The 14639-nt window shown below is 40.1% G+C and overlaps 1 protein-coding gene across 1 annotated transcript; it reads right to left on the reverse strand.

Moving 5' to 3' along the window:
* Positions 1-550: 550 nt before the first annotated feature.
* Positions 551-14098, reverse strand: gmip (GEM interacting protein). The gene is made up of 21 exons (XM_062439676.1): positions 13881-14098; positions 12288-12378; positions 11638-11716; positions 11509-11548; positions 9080-9205; positions 7672-7736; positions 7436-7543; positions 7250-7330; positions 6813-6974; positions 6253-6390; positions 5443-5633; positions 5232-5323; positions 5087-5149; positions 4873-4962; positions 4629-4765; positions 4347-4523; positions 4110-4247; positions 3795-3994; positions 3340-3664; positions 2638-2740; positions 551-1808 (listed from the first exon to the last, which is right to left on the reverse strand). Exons 1-21 carry the CDS (start codon positions 13924-13926, stop codon positions 1171-1173), a joined length of 3090 nt encoding a protein of 1029 aa, XP_062295660.1. The 5' UTR covers positions 13927-14098; the 3' UTR covers positions 551-1170.
* Between the last annotated feature and the right edge of the window lie 541 nt (positions 14099-14639).

Below are 14639 nucleotides of genomic sequence, written 5' to 3' on the forward strand. Positions count from 1 at the left end.
TAAAAATCCAAATACCATGATGACCCAAAACTATTGTCTATTGTCTCCTCCTGTTTTCTCCGCCAGCCGTGTGAGCGCTCTGACTTGTTTTGTGCGTAAAAAGGCGCAGAGGGAGGAGATGGACAGACAGAGAGGGAGGGAGAAGGTGCGGGAGATGATGAGGGAAGATGAGCGATGATGCAGCCTATTGATAATTCAGATGAGGATGATTTTTTGCATTGGTGTTCGAGGTTAGACGGAGACTATAAATGGCGCAATTCATATGTGAAAGGACTTGCGGTGAGACATTGTTTACTTGGAGTTCGGCCTATTATGGGCGTTATTATCTTATTATATGCATAAATTGCCTGATTCTGGTGCGATATTATCAACAGAACAAAGGCAAATGAACATGTTAGCAGCTGAATTCAACATAACTCCATCTTGACACTAGATAATGCTGCCTCGATTTATATGCCATCACACTGCAAACCAACACAAGTCTAAAGATAAGCAGAAGTAAAAGAAGTGGGTGCAGAAAAGGTGACATCTCAAAACACAGTTCTTGTAATTAGAAATAAATGGTTTATTGCCCTTTTACTTTTGTGTCTGGCATATTTTCCCATAACAGTGAGAGAAGATCGCCCCCTTGTGTTAAAACAGGAAAAGTGCAAGAAAAAAAATTAACATAACTATGACACCAATTAAGGCATATCTTTGTTTTTCCATGTACTACAAAATCTTATATTCATTACAGTTTGTTTATAACAAAAACTGCAGTCTTGAAACACCAGCGCTTACATTCTTATACACTAAAAATATCATACAGATAAATAGGCTACATTAACCTCTCTTGTCTGGTCTGGGTGATAGCTGGATGATCAACAGGGCAACATTTACATGAAACTTAGTGGTAATAAAGCTGTGGCATCCTAGTAAGAATCAAGTCTGAACTTTTAAACAGAATTTCCTTACAGAGTGACTCAAATGTTGTATGTGTTGTTTGTGAAGTGAATCGTCATCAAACTACTTCTTTTTAAAGACAAATTTTGTGTTGCAGGTGAAATGCAAAACATTTATTAGCATTTCATGATGGATTCTTGATAGTAGGAGTCCTTACAGTCAGTCAATAATATGAATTTTTTTACATCCTCCACTCTGAGTCTTGATTGTCGGCCGATATCCATTGCCTCATACGAAGAGCTGCTCATCCTTCCCTGACTGGCTGCGTCTAAGCTTCAGACCAGACAGGATCTTCTGGGCAGGTGAGGTCAGTTTGTGCTCAATAGGAAGGGACTTTGGTGACTGGCACAGAGCCCTACTGTGGCCAGCACCCTGTCTGTTATTGGACTGTTTTATGTTCACATCAGAATGACACCCAGCCACCGCCTCCTGTGAGAACTCCTGTGTTGTACCGGATGGTGTCGCAGTTGCAATTGATGTAACTGTTGAGTCAAGTTCCAGCATGTACTGCGCAACCTTGGCAGGGTTTAGTGGGACGTCCACTTTATTCTCTGCCACAGAGGTGGCCTGATGTGGCTGGCAGGTGTTCTCACAGGAGACGTCTAAGTTTTGTGAAAGTCTCTGTGCTCCTGACTCTGGAGAGGAGCTGCGGCTGCTGTCTGCACTCCCCGGATGGCTCCTCGCTAAGGCTGCAGGCTGTTTGGCTGCCCGACCTGGGTTGGAGAGTCGGGTTCCTTGGTTATGATGCCGATAATATTTCACAGGCTGTCTGGTGAAGCGATAGTGTGGCTGGGTCACCAAGACAGAGTCTGGTTTCCTCACCAGCTTACCCTGAATATTACTTGATTCCCTTCTCATAGCCAGGACTGGGGCAGAAGAGGGAGAACAAGCGTGTGAATCATAAAAGTAATACAAATACAGGTTATTGATTAAAATAAACTCCTCTTTTCAGGTGGTTTAAGCTAACTGTGCAGACTGGAACGACATCCTGCACTGTGTTGAAAGTGATTAATAATGCCTTTGAGGTTGATACATTCATGCAGCTGGTTGAAATTAGAAACGTCGAAGCTGTGTGCTGTTGTAGCCTCAGAGGGAAGAGCAAGAGTAAAGCAAAGGAAATGAATAAGAGATAATACCAGGGTAGCAAAAAAACAAACAAAATTACATCATTGTGATGCGTCGTCACCATTTAACCAAGATTCAAAATTAAAGGAAATTATCACTTTATCAGTGAGTAATTCAATTGACTGAAGCCTAAACAACAGCTGAGTGATCTGACTCTGACTTACCCTATTTTACAGATGATCGCATCAGCAAAATAGACAAAAAAAGGAAGTCCTGTTTCTTAAAATAACTAGAGGAAATGTATAATGATAGAAGAAAATCGGAACTACAACAGACCCTTGAGACACTCTGCACCCACATTATCTGGTGCTCAGGAAGATACTGAGTTATTGTATGCTGGCATGAACCACCTGTCTATGAGACAGTTTCGGAGGTGCATGTCTTCTACCTACACAATCTCAAACAGAATTAATTAAAACATATCAGAGGTACAAACTGCAATTATAATTTATAACTCATTAACAACAACATCTATAAACCACATGAGACATCACTGCTATTGATTATCTGTACTTCACACGTTCTCATCAGGAGTAACTATCTATCACTCTACCACTACATACCGCCTACCTGCTCTCTCATTGGCTTCAGTACTGAGCTGGTCCACTGCTTCATTGGATGAAGACTTGTCAGATATATAACCCTCGCTTGACTCTCTCTTGATTGTTCGAGCCTGTTGGAATGATACAAGTTAAGTGGCGGATATCAGACCATTTCTAAACCTGAAATACTGCAGCATTTCAGTATATGATACATAAATAAATACTAGGAAAGGCCATGTATCACTACTTGGGATGATTCTGACCATTTCATAATAGCTAAGCATGTCAAATTTGTGCAGAAGATTTTAAACTGTGAGATAACTACCAGTATTTTATTAACCCTCCTTCATACCCCTGAAGGACAGGTATTGTTGTGCTTTTGGTAAACTCTACTTTGATTTTAAGCATCAGCAGTGAAACGTCTACATAGGAAAGCTTGGAAGAAGGTCAGAGTTCATGCAAGCAGAGCAGTGGAAAATCAGCAGGTGTAGAGCATGTTAATCCTGACAGAATAAAGGTGAAGTTAAGGTGCCAGGTACTAAGGCTCTTAAAACAACATTTAAATTAATCAGTAAAAGTAGCTCAGGTGCAACCTCAGGTGCCAAACTACTGCTACTGATCCTTTTTAACCTCAAGCAGCAGTCATATGAAGGATACCATTCACAACCCTTGAAATTAGTTAACAATCTAGCTGTGTTGGGGCTGAATGTTTTGTCACTTAAGAACTTACTGTTATAGAGTGTGGACGCTCTTTGGAGGAGGTTTCATGTTCAGGGCCAGAATTAGTCTCCCCATCCAGAGGGCAGGAGGCTCTGGGAGGGGTTTCTGGAAGAGGGGCAATGGGGGCTGGTGGAGGGGGTGTACTGGGTCTCTGCAGAAGACCAAAAACCTTGTCATAGTGTGTGATGAGGAACTGCACAAGTAGAGCCTGGTAGCTGTTCTCTAGCAGAGCAATCATTGATACGTCTGTAGACACTAGAGGGCGCAAGAGTGTTGGGCCAAACACAATGCCCAAATTGCTGGGGGACATCTTGTTCTCTTCGTTCAATGAAACCCTGTGAAGACAAAAATAGATAAATTCACTGACAGCTTGGGCAAGGTGTGATATAGAAGCCAAAGGGAAGTTCATGTAATGGTGGACAGTACTTGAAACAAGACAGGTCTTTAACTCAGCTGCATGCTCACTTTTGCAGGTGACACATCATGTACTTCAAAGTGTTATAGCAATATGGAGGGAGTTTTTGTAGTATCCCTTGCAGGTCGTGAACGATGTCCATTATGTCGTTAGTGTCTGGTGTTGTCTCCCTGTCATTCACGTGCTGAATGGCCTTTCCCATCATGATGAAATCACTATACAGGTCAAAGGTTAAAAGGGGCTCTGGAAGCTGGGAGAGATAATAGTGAGGTCAGAGAGAAAAGATCTTTAGTATGAAACCTTCTCTTCTATTCATAATAATATAATAATCCTATAATTCGGTTAAGTTCATTTGGTTGCTGTACCTCCTTGAAGAAGTGCTTAATGATAGAGGTGATGTCATGTGGTGAGTGATCGGAGAGGTCCACCTGCTCCTTTTGTGTTTCAAAGGCCTGACAGAGCTTCTGGATGCGAGGCTTGGAACCACTCACACGATACACCCCCTCAGAGGAAAACAAAAACAGAAAACAGTTATTAGACCAAATTTATAAGACTTAACAGTCTTTAATCTATATTTCAGTCAGTGTGTTGGTAAGTAGTACTTGCACAGAGAGGGCGCGGCTCTCGATCTCAGATGTGCAGTGTAACACCACAAAGGGCACCAGGTCTTGCTTGTCACGGAGCAGCAGAGACAGATCGACTCCGAACATAGTCCCCTTTCTGTTCTCACACTCTAGCTGACACACGTCCATACACTTCCTGTGCAAAGCCAGCCCGCACTAAAATGGGACAGAAACAGGACATGAACAGTCATTCTTTAACCAATCATGTTCTTCTGTTCTTCTTAAAACATCATGTAACAGTACAGTATATGTCTCCCATACCTCCTCACATTCAACCCCATTAACAACAATGTAGTTTTCACACTGCTTGCATTTGCTCATTTTGTTCTTCATCTTCCTGAGTCGGTGTGTCAGTACAGCAAAATTGCGCACTTTGACTGGCTGACTGTCAAGGTAATCTGCAGGGAGAGGATAGATTCATGAAGTTTAATGCACATGGTTGGGTAAGGTTAAGAAAGCTTGCAAAATAATATGTATACAGGGGCATAAAAAGGAAGTAACAAACCTGATTCTGATGACAGGTCACGTTCGTCCAGGTCGTCTGATGACACTGTCAAAGTGGATGAGGTTTTGGGCAGCCTCCTATGAGTGTGAGCTTCAATTATGCGTCCCCACAGAACAGAAACACACAAAATTAGGGGGCACACTTTAATCTTTGCAGGATTTTCAAATGAATGTGAAGGAAAAGTTGCAGTAACAAATGTTGGCTTCTAACCTACCAGGACTAGACAGAGACTCCAAACTGCCTCCAAAACTGTCATTGTCACCGTATCCTGTTCTCCCTAAAGTGCATCAGAACACATTAGAAAGAGCAATACAACCGTCTGTTGATATCATTATATTGTTGTCATGGGGAGTTCTTACTGCCATCGCTGGATGGTTTGCTGGGACTGTCATCTGCCATAGGTGAGGCATCATACACAAAGCTGTGAGGGTTGCTGGTTTTTCGTTTGTTCCTTTGAAGTCAAGGATTGTGACAAACATTTTAGTGAAGTTGTATATTCACCGGACATTCACTGTGTATTCATATAGTTACTAGCCTTGAACAGGCACATTATTTTAAAGAGCTGTGTACCCTTTGCCTTGAGAGAAATACTCCTGGAAGGCGAAGACTTGGGGAGGCTGCTCGGGGCGGCGTCTGCTGAGGACGTAGAGCAGGTAGGACTCGCCTGGCTCTAGAGACCTGCATGTCATCTCCAGGTTGTGATAGCTGAGGGGGACAGGCTCTGTCTGCTGCCGCTGGTAGTAAAACATGTTGACTGTGGCCTGATGCACAGAGGAGAGAGTACTTTATCAACACACAGTAAGATGAGTGTCATATACAATATCAGAATACTGCACAGCTGATTTCCTGTTAACGCCCCTATCGCTGCTAGAAGTGTTAATCGTATCACAAAGGATATGCAGAAAATGCTGTTTTTAATGTAGTAAAAATGATTGTGATGAACTTCTGTGAGAGCAATTGTTTTAATTTATTCTATTATTGATGGAAAAGTGTCAAACCATAAAAAACTGCCAAAGTTGATTATTTTATTGTATCATATACTGGAATGTATCAATATACGTAAATATTTTGTTATAAACACAAGCTGACATGCTTTAGTAATTGTAACTTCCCCTCTGAAAAAGGTAATAGCTGTTAGTCAGATAGTTGGACCTGGTAACTAAAATAAATGCATGATGTTACTACCATACATTTTATATTTATACCACAACCCACTTTGACCATGTATGCTTCAAGACAGCTGCACTTAACAATTTGTCTAGATATATAGTACCAGTCAGAAGTTTTCATTCAAGGGAATGGGAAGGTGTGTTCAAAGTTTTGACTGTCCTAAACATTGAAATTGGAAGACCAGATGTTTAGTTCCTTGATCATACCAACCTCCTTCAGCACTGTGTCTCCCTGACAGATGAGCTTCCGAATGTGAGAAATAATCTTCTCTTTGACCTTCACTAACTCCTCCCGGTGAGTGGTGGCGTCACTCGCACTCTGTCTGTACTGAAGTTCTGCCTCAATCATCTGGAGGAAACAGGTTCATTATTGTTATTTTATTATACTGTGAAACAATATAAAGACACTATGAAACAATATTTTTCATCTCTTTCAGTAGATCAACATAAGGAAAATCACATGTACTGCAATAGGTAATGGCAGATCTTTTACATACAAACATACAACACGTACTGCAAAAGTGGCTATAGGTGGCAGATCAGCTCTCTCAAAGACTTGTAATTCATCATTTGGAAGCCTCAAAGTTTCACCAGTAATTTACCAGTTTTAAATCACAACTCAGATCATGACTGAAATAAAACCACTTATATGATCACCAACTGCTTTATTCCATCAAGCATGGGTCAAGGAAGAAAAACAGACAGTACTGCCTCAATACCTAATCCACTAAAACACAGTAAAACTGTAAAAAATGAATGAAAAAAAAGCACCTTAGTGTGGGCTTCATCCTTGGACTTCTTCCTTTTATCCAGTGTTTTGATTCCAGCTATGTCATCCACAGCTTTAGCTGTGACGGCTTTAGCTTTCTCGAGCTCATCACAGCGCTGGAAGTATTGATGCTGAGCCTTTTTAAAAGCTACCACTGCCTCATTCTGAAAACACACAAGTGAGATACATAGGGTGTAAACATCATGGGTGACTTTGTTTTACCGTGTGCCATGAGGGGTCTTAACATAAATTTAACTAGATCGTGTATCAACGAGGTCAAAAGAGAAATATTACTCTTTCATACAGGAATATATTTAGAATTAAATCCTCATTAAAATATCCAGTCAATTGCAGTGTCTCAAATCTGAGAAAATAGCCTTTGACAGTGCAATAAACTGAGCTTCGCTACAGTCCTAAACGAGAATCCTAATTAAATTACCATCTTCCTTTGTTCCTTTGCCCACTGGTCCTTGAATTCTCTGCGCCACTTGTCAATCTCGTTTTTCTTGGCAGTCAAGGACTTTGGGACAGAAACACTGGATTAAACATGAGGTTACATACTAACGTCTACAAGACAGATAAGATTTGTTAAAACTCAGATTTTGTATGTGTGGGTGAAACGTACTTGGTAACAGCGATGTTGCATCATTTCATAAGTCCTTTTGGAATTCAAACTGTTCTTGATGTCTTGCTCTAGCGCCATGGTGTAGATGTACTGCAGGGGCATCATTTCCTACAACGGGGAAAGAACAGCTTTTTAGACAGCTTTTTCTATAGTAAATATAGCTGAGAGAGGTAAACTGTTATGAACACAACTCTACTGTAAGAATCAATAACACACATATTGATAACGAGCTGTACCTGCTGCGTCATATTGGCTTTTGCTCCTTCAGCTGTCTTCATCACATTTTTGGCGAATTCTTGTTCTATCAACAAAAATCCAGATTTAGTCATTTTTCTTCATCATATAGTTATTCACAACTTACTGTACATCAAGACAAGACAAACAAAGCATCACAGAAAATCAGTTTGACTGTGAGATTAAACTCGGACCTTAATACTGATAATAGTTGGCATTGAGTCCTGTTAATATGATATATACAATACCTGGAGCTTCATTTTGGACCAAATGGGTGATGCAGCCTCTACATCCCTTCAGATAATCCTGCCCATTTCTAAAAAACTCATCAAACCTCCAGGAGCTCAGGTATTACTGGACTGTCAGTCAGGTTGAGACCTTTGTAGTGAAACTGACCTGTTTGGAATCAACTTTGGTATGCATTTTGCAGCAACTGTTGACAGGAAATTACCTCAGATGTTTTCATCTTCAGTGCGTTTTGTCTAAATTTGTGAAATGGTTGATAGATAATCTAATAGACTGCTCTTTTCCAACTTGATACGAGGACTACTGCTGATTTGGCTGGACAGTGGCTCTTGAAGTGCTTTGGTCCTTTGAAAAAACTGACTCTGCACTGTTGTTGCTAGTGTTTTGTGCTGCTCAGTGTCAACTTCGCTGCTGGTCTCCACCCAGATTTACTCATTTGTTGCTATTTCCTAACACTGCTCTTAACACAGATGATCAAGAAGACTTTCCTGTTGCCTGCTATCAACAAACTTTCATGCTTGGCATCCCAGTCTGGGCACTGGGCACCTGTGCAGGCTGATACCAGGATAATCACTGTCTATATACTCCAAAGGCACCCTGTCTCCCCCTTTTTACCCTGCTCTAGCCTGCTAATCTGCCCTCTAATCCTTTCTCTGTGCGTGTGTGTGCAATGTGTAGCTCACTGGGGTAACTGCACCATCCGCAGACATCCTCACAATGAAATAATATAGACAATTCATGTTATGGCAGGTTACAACATGGTGCTCCACTACTAGTCAACCCTCAAACATGCACTAGTTCTTTGTTGATGGATGAATTAGAGCGGGACCTGAAGCTGATCTTGTTACAAATTGTGTACTGTAGTCATGTGCATGTATGCCTGACTTAATACATGAGTACCATGTCTGTATGCCTAATTACAGTTCCAAATTGACAAATCCTCATTCACAAATTCGCAACTAACATCTGGTCTAACTATTTAAAACACATCATGTAAAGACAGTACATTTGCATTTTCAATCCCCCCATCTATTTCTGGATTCTGTGCACTCTACATTTAAATGAATCAACAGAACAAGCACAGATTTCTTGATAAAGACACCACAGATGAAAATAAGGATGGCGTACTTCTATTTCCTTTTTTTCAGCTGCATTTGCACTTACCCAAGTTAATTCTCTTCTCCATCCAGCCCAGGAGGTCTTTGGAGTAACGGCACCACATCTTGGCGTAGTGCAGCGCTGTGTCCACTCCATCCTCGCAGCGACAGAGGGCCAGGTCTGCTTCCTGGGCTGAGAGGGAGTACATCAGCATCACTAATAGGCTCCACACACTAGGAGCTGCACCCAGGGATCACAGTGTGTCCATTGAGCTACGCCCCATAGTTCTCCTGGAGGTTTCAAACAGCCTCCAGCCTCAAAGAAACACCTATCTACTCTGTAGTGGAAATCCCCTCCCCATGAACCCCGGCTCCTAGACTTTATCAGACAAGATAATGAAGATCAAAAAACAAATAATACTTTTAAAAAGGTATGCACAAACCCAAAACAGGAAGCAGTGACTGCATATGGCAAGTAATATATGCTCCTCCGAATAAATGTCCAGCAGTTTCCAGCAAATTTCTCTACACTGTTCTTATCACTTGCATGTATGGATAATGAATATATACTATGGTTGGCTGGAACAAAAAATCCAGTTCACACCAATGGGGATGTGACCTGAGAGAGATGGGTTTCAATGAACCACAAACAGATTTAGCTATCTAGCTTCCCTCCTCCCCTCTTCCTCTCTCTCCGCCTGGCCCCTCCCTCTCACACCTGCTCACTTCTAGTCAGCTAGAATGAGACAAGAAGTGCAATGAGAGTCTCTAACACTACTCAGTGCCATCGTGCAGTATCAGAAACCGCCATGTCACAGCTCTATTGTGGTCAGGCAGGGCGTTGATATGACAACCGCTCTTGTTCTTCCTCTGTGACTCACCCAGACTCACGGTGGATGATGTATGCATGACAATCACATGGTCTCTCAAATGCTCTCCATGCCACTTTCTCTTTTCCTCTTTTTCTCTGCACTCCACTTTCAGCACAAACTTTGCGTATTAATGTCACGATTTAAACATGTTAAAACAATTCTTCATTGTCTCCTTAGCCAAATGTTAGAGCAGAGATGCACTTCAAGAACTTTCACTTCTTCTATCGGTGTACAGAGCAGTTGCAAGTACTCAACTGTTTCTGACAGAACAAGGACTCATTGCCAGAGAGAGAGAGCACCAACTTCTTTCTTTTTAGTTCCTCACTTAGACATGCAGATTTTATTCTGCTCTAATCTTTTTTATTTATTTAAACAGACACCAGATCCAGTTAGATTGGTAAAAGATCCAAGCAGGGTGATCTTTTGAACTGTATCTTCAAGGTAAATCCACAAAAAAAAAAAAAAGAATTAATAAAATAAAAAAAAAAGGAACAGGCAATTCCAGAAGAGTGACGGATTTGTGACCAGATTGTGTTCCAAGTATGACCTCTTTTAGCCTTTCCTCTTTGCTTCCTTGTAAGGAGATCTCTCGACATTTGCAGAAATCAACCTTCAAGCAGATTCTGTGCCTCCCTGTGGACGTTGCCTCCTGTGTTACGATTGAGGATTAGCTCAGCCGAGCACAGATTGCGGAGTGACAGGATTTAAAGGAGCATCGAGAGAGGTTTACCTCCTGGTGTGTGACTGTACGGAGGGGGTTAAAGGGTTGATGAGTATTCAATCCCAACCAACTGGAACCCATGAAACAAGACTGCCAAAGAGCATGTTCTAGTATGTGCCTGGTGCCTAGTTAGCAGATTATAAATTCCCTACAATATATCTAATATACCCAAACACTAATTAACCTTATTTAAAATGAAAGCAGGAATTACATTAAATGAGCTACAGCGTCAGTGACTGCTGTTCAACTGGTGCAGATAAATTTCAGATAAAAGACTATAAGAAGACATATTTACAGTCCAAAATGAGAAGATGCTGCAAGAATATGTTGGCAGTTGGCTATCTCTTTTTACCCTTCTATTTCCACTGTGTTCTTTAAACACTATCTATAATTGCTAATCTCCTACTGTGTGCTGTGACCTGCAGTGTCAGTCAAACTTAAGTTGGAGTACGTGGCAGCCTGTTTGGACTGTAAGTGTAGTCATTTTTTTTGTCTCCCGTGTATTTACTACCATAGCCTGTATAACACTGAAACCTCCTCTCTCTTCCCCTTATGTCTGAGGTAAAAACTGAGTGCAGCTGTCTCCTGCTTTAATCCTATCCCTTTATCCTAATCTTGTTACAACATGGCAATTACAACTCACGGCTAATTATATGAAAACAAGTAAAGATTTAAGAAGATACAATAATAAGCACAATAGACTGAAGGCAGCTCCTTCACTTCATGACTGCTGATGTGCAGGAGATGATGATAATTCACAGACTAGGGGTTAACATATAGAGCTTCTAGTTATTCCCAGTGGGCAGAGCTTAACTGTTGATATCATCTGATCAACACACATGAACATACAAGAATCATTTGGGTTCAATCACACACACCCTCACACAAACACACAAATAATACCTGTTGAGTTTCCATCTACTTCATTGGCTTCTGAGTGAATCTGTTGATAAAACATATTTTTATACTGTTGGAAGAAAACACAGACTCTAAAAGTATGTATTTGATCAATTTTAGGTGTTGATCCCTTACAGATACATCATGTTGCTCTGCACTTTCTGCAGAGGTGGATTCTGAGCAGGTGGAGTCTGGCAAGAGATCATCTCCTTCACTGAAAACAGAAATGGATATGTAATGTATAGGGAGAGAAACACACACTCAGTCAAATAGCAATACCTAAAAGGGCTTAGGGCTTGTTGAGTAACATACTGTATATAGACAGTCCATTTACCTGCAGCTATCTATCCATGTACAAGTCTGCCACCCAACAACACATGGACTACAGATGTTGTTGGGATGATCAATATTCCACAATTTTAATAAAGCACATTTTAAATTGCAGTACGTTTATTTATACACTTCAATTTAAATTAATGCAACTGTACCTCTTCTAACTGTATAATAATAATACGTTTGTTTGGTGGGAATGTTACTTCAAAGTAATACTTTATTTATTTTATTATACTTCCACAAAAGGAGAGGTTTTCATTGGCTACAGGGGTTTTCATAAAATTAGAGTAGATACACAGAGAAATACACTGTTCCTGCAAAGAGCATTGATTAGTCTTTTCTAAGAACCCATTTCGTGATACGTGCCAAATGAAATATTCTATACTGAAAGCAAACATTCCTGGCTGAGGTCATGTGGATGGATAACAGCTTTGAAAATTTAAAATACTTACCAAGAGAGAATAGATAAATCAAGCTTATCAAAGTCTCTGAAGATTTCACTGTATCGCTTGGGTTTAGGTTCATGTTGCTCTTTCTTCACATCTAAAATGGGAAAATGAATAATTCATAATGAATGAAGGTGGTTTGACTATTTCATTCTTAACACCATTGCACATGCAAAGGTCCTGAAGTGTGACCCTCACCACCAAGTGCACACCACATATACACACTAACACTATCTCAAAACAAGACACAGATTTTTCTTCTATAAACAAAAATGCGTCACCTCTCAGGCCAAATCAAAAGTTGTGGTGAAGAAATAAAAAATCTTACATGTTAACAGACTGACATAGAATTTAATTACATTTTTTTATGATGCCAAAAGGCAAGCAGAAATGTAGTTGGAATAGTAAACCAGCTGTGCAGCTCTGACCTCTGTCCTGCTTTCTAGTGATCACTTCAAATGTTGGTTATTCTACCCATCGTCTATTTCTGAACTTCTCTACAGTACGCATCAACTTAATGCCTAAAATGCACAACATAAAATATACTTCTTGAGAAAAACTGCATAAAGATAAATGATTCTGCTAAAAGACACAGCAGAAATCAAACTCAAGTTCCTCTCGCTGAAGTCATGTATTAACAGCATTTCCGTTCTATTTCTGACCCAAATAAAGATTATTTTTGATAACAATATCTCAACCTATCCTGCTCTAAATTTCTAACTGACTTTCGCTTTGTGGGATGTACACCAAAAGGTTAAAAACTGATGATTTACAACTGGTGCAACAAATGAGAAAACGCATTCTCTGAGTAAGATACGTCTCCATTTTGGTCAACCACATCCTGCTTGCAATTTGAGTCACGTCCCATAATGCACACTGAGTCCTTGTTTTTCACACCAATGATGGTTTACTGTGACAGTTGATGACTGAAGAATTAGAATCAGAATTACAGAACAGCATCCTCCATTTAAATTCCTTATAGTCACTGTTTTCACAGCAGCAACATTTTCATTTATCGCAATTACTTTTAAATTCATGAATTAAAGTCATTACAACAAATCAGATAAATAAAAAATTAGAGGCATCTTTCAAAAAAGTTCTGGTTAGATGTTATGTTTGTCAAACCTCACACAAATCTGAATGATGTCTTAACATCAGCTTTTTGCAGAGCTTAAAGAAAAGTATATCTTCATAAGTAAAAATATAAAAGTAAATGAAAATAGGCCAGAAAAAGAGCATGCAAAAAATGAAGAAAGACTTCAGGAAGTTCACAAATCCTGCTTTGACTATAATGATGCAGCAGAGCACCACAAACTGGCAGATACGTTAACAAAGAACATCAAGGCATATTTGCAGTACACAAATGCACCGACGTGCAGTACCTATGACATAATTGTAATATCAGCACACAGCAAGAGACTATTTATCCATTTAAAACCATCTTAACTAAAAATGTGTATTTCATAATCTTTATAAAGACAAAGGAGCAAAAAAATAAACTACACATAAACATGATGTGCAACATATCCTGTTTATGAGGTGAAAGGTGGAACTTCCTAAAAGTAACCTCAGTACATCGCAATACTTCTTTGTACTCACCTTTGGTTTGAGAGACATCCTTGTTTGGCACTTGATCTTCTTCCATTTCTATACTATCACCACAGCAGCCAGATCCTACCAATACCACTCACACATCATCTGTCCTCATGGTCGTACTTCAATACACATGAATAAAGAATAAAGTAAATGGGACAGGAAACCTGAACTGCAATGTGTGCTCACACTGCCACACTTTTGGTAACTTATTAGCATGCAGCTCTAAGGCTTCTTCCGTTTGTGCTCTCAGAATGATCTTCCTCTGGTTGGCCAGTTTTTTCACCACTATAGGAAGAGGAAGTGTATCTTGCTGTCACTGTAGGCCCCACCTACGCTATCATACCCTACATAGTGAGAAGGTGCCACTGTGTTTAGATTGCCTTTTTAGAAAAAATACTTCCGATCTCAGTTGCTTGTTGTGGCAAATTGTGAAGTGCATACAGTTTGGCCAGTTTTAAGAGATACATTACCATGGCAGTATATGATAAAAAATCAAGCTCTATACTTAATGAACACATCAATTCATACTCCCTGAAACTAACTTTGCAGTATGTATTCCATTTTTGCTGTGAATATTTAGAGTTGACTTAAAAGGAGTTATTGAAGTGTATAAAAAGTTTCATCTCACTCATTTGGCCTCACTGAGCATCATGGGACCCTTTCTATTACACCTAATGGGGCATGGACCCCTCTTGGGGTGCATCTGTGGATTAATGTTATTGAGTGACCAAACATATCTCAAAATGTCCTCCATGTAGTTGT

Source organism: Scomber scombrus, chromosome 18 (assembly GCF_963691925.1).
Source record: "Scomber scombrus chromosome 18, fScoSco1.1, whole genome shotgun sequence".
NCBI classification, from domain to species: Eukaryota; Metazoa; Chordata; class Actinopteri; order Scombriformes; family Scombridae; genus Scomber; species Scomber scombrus.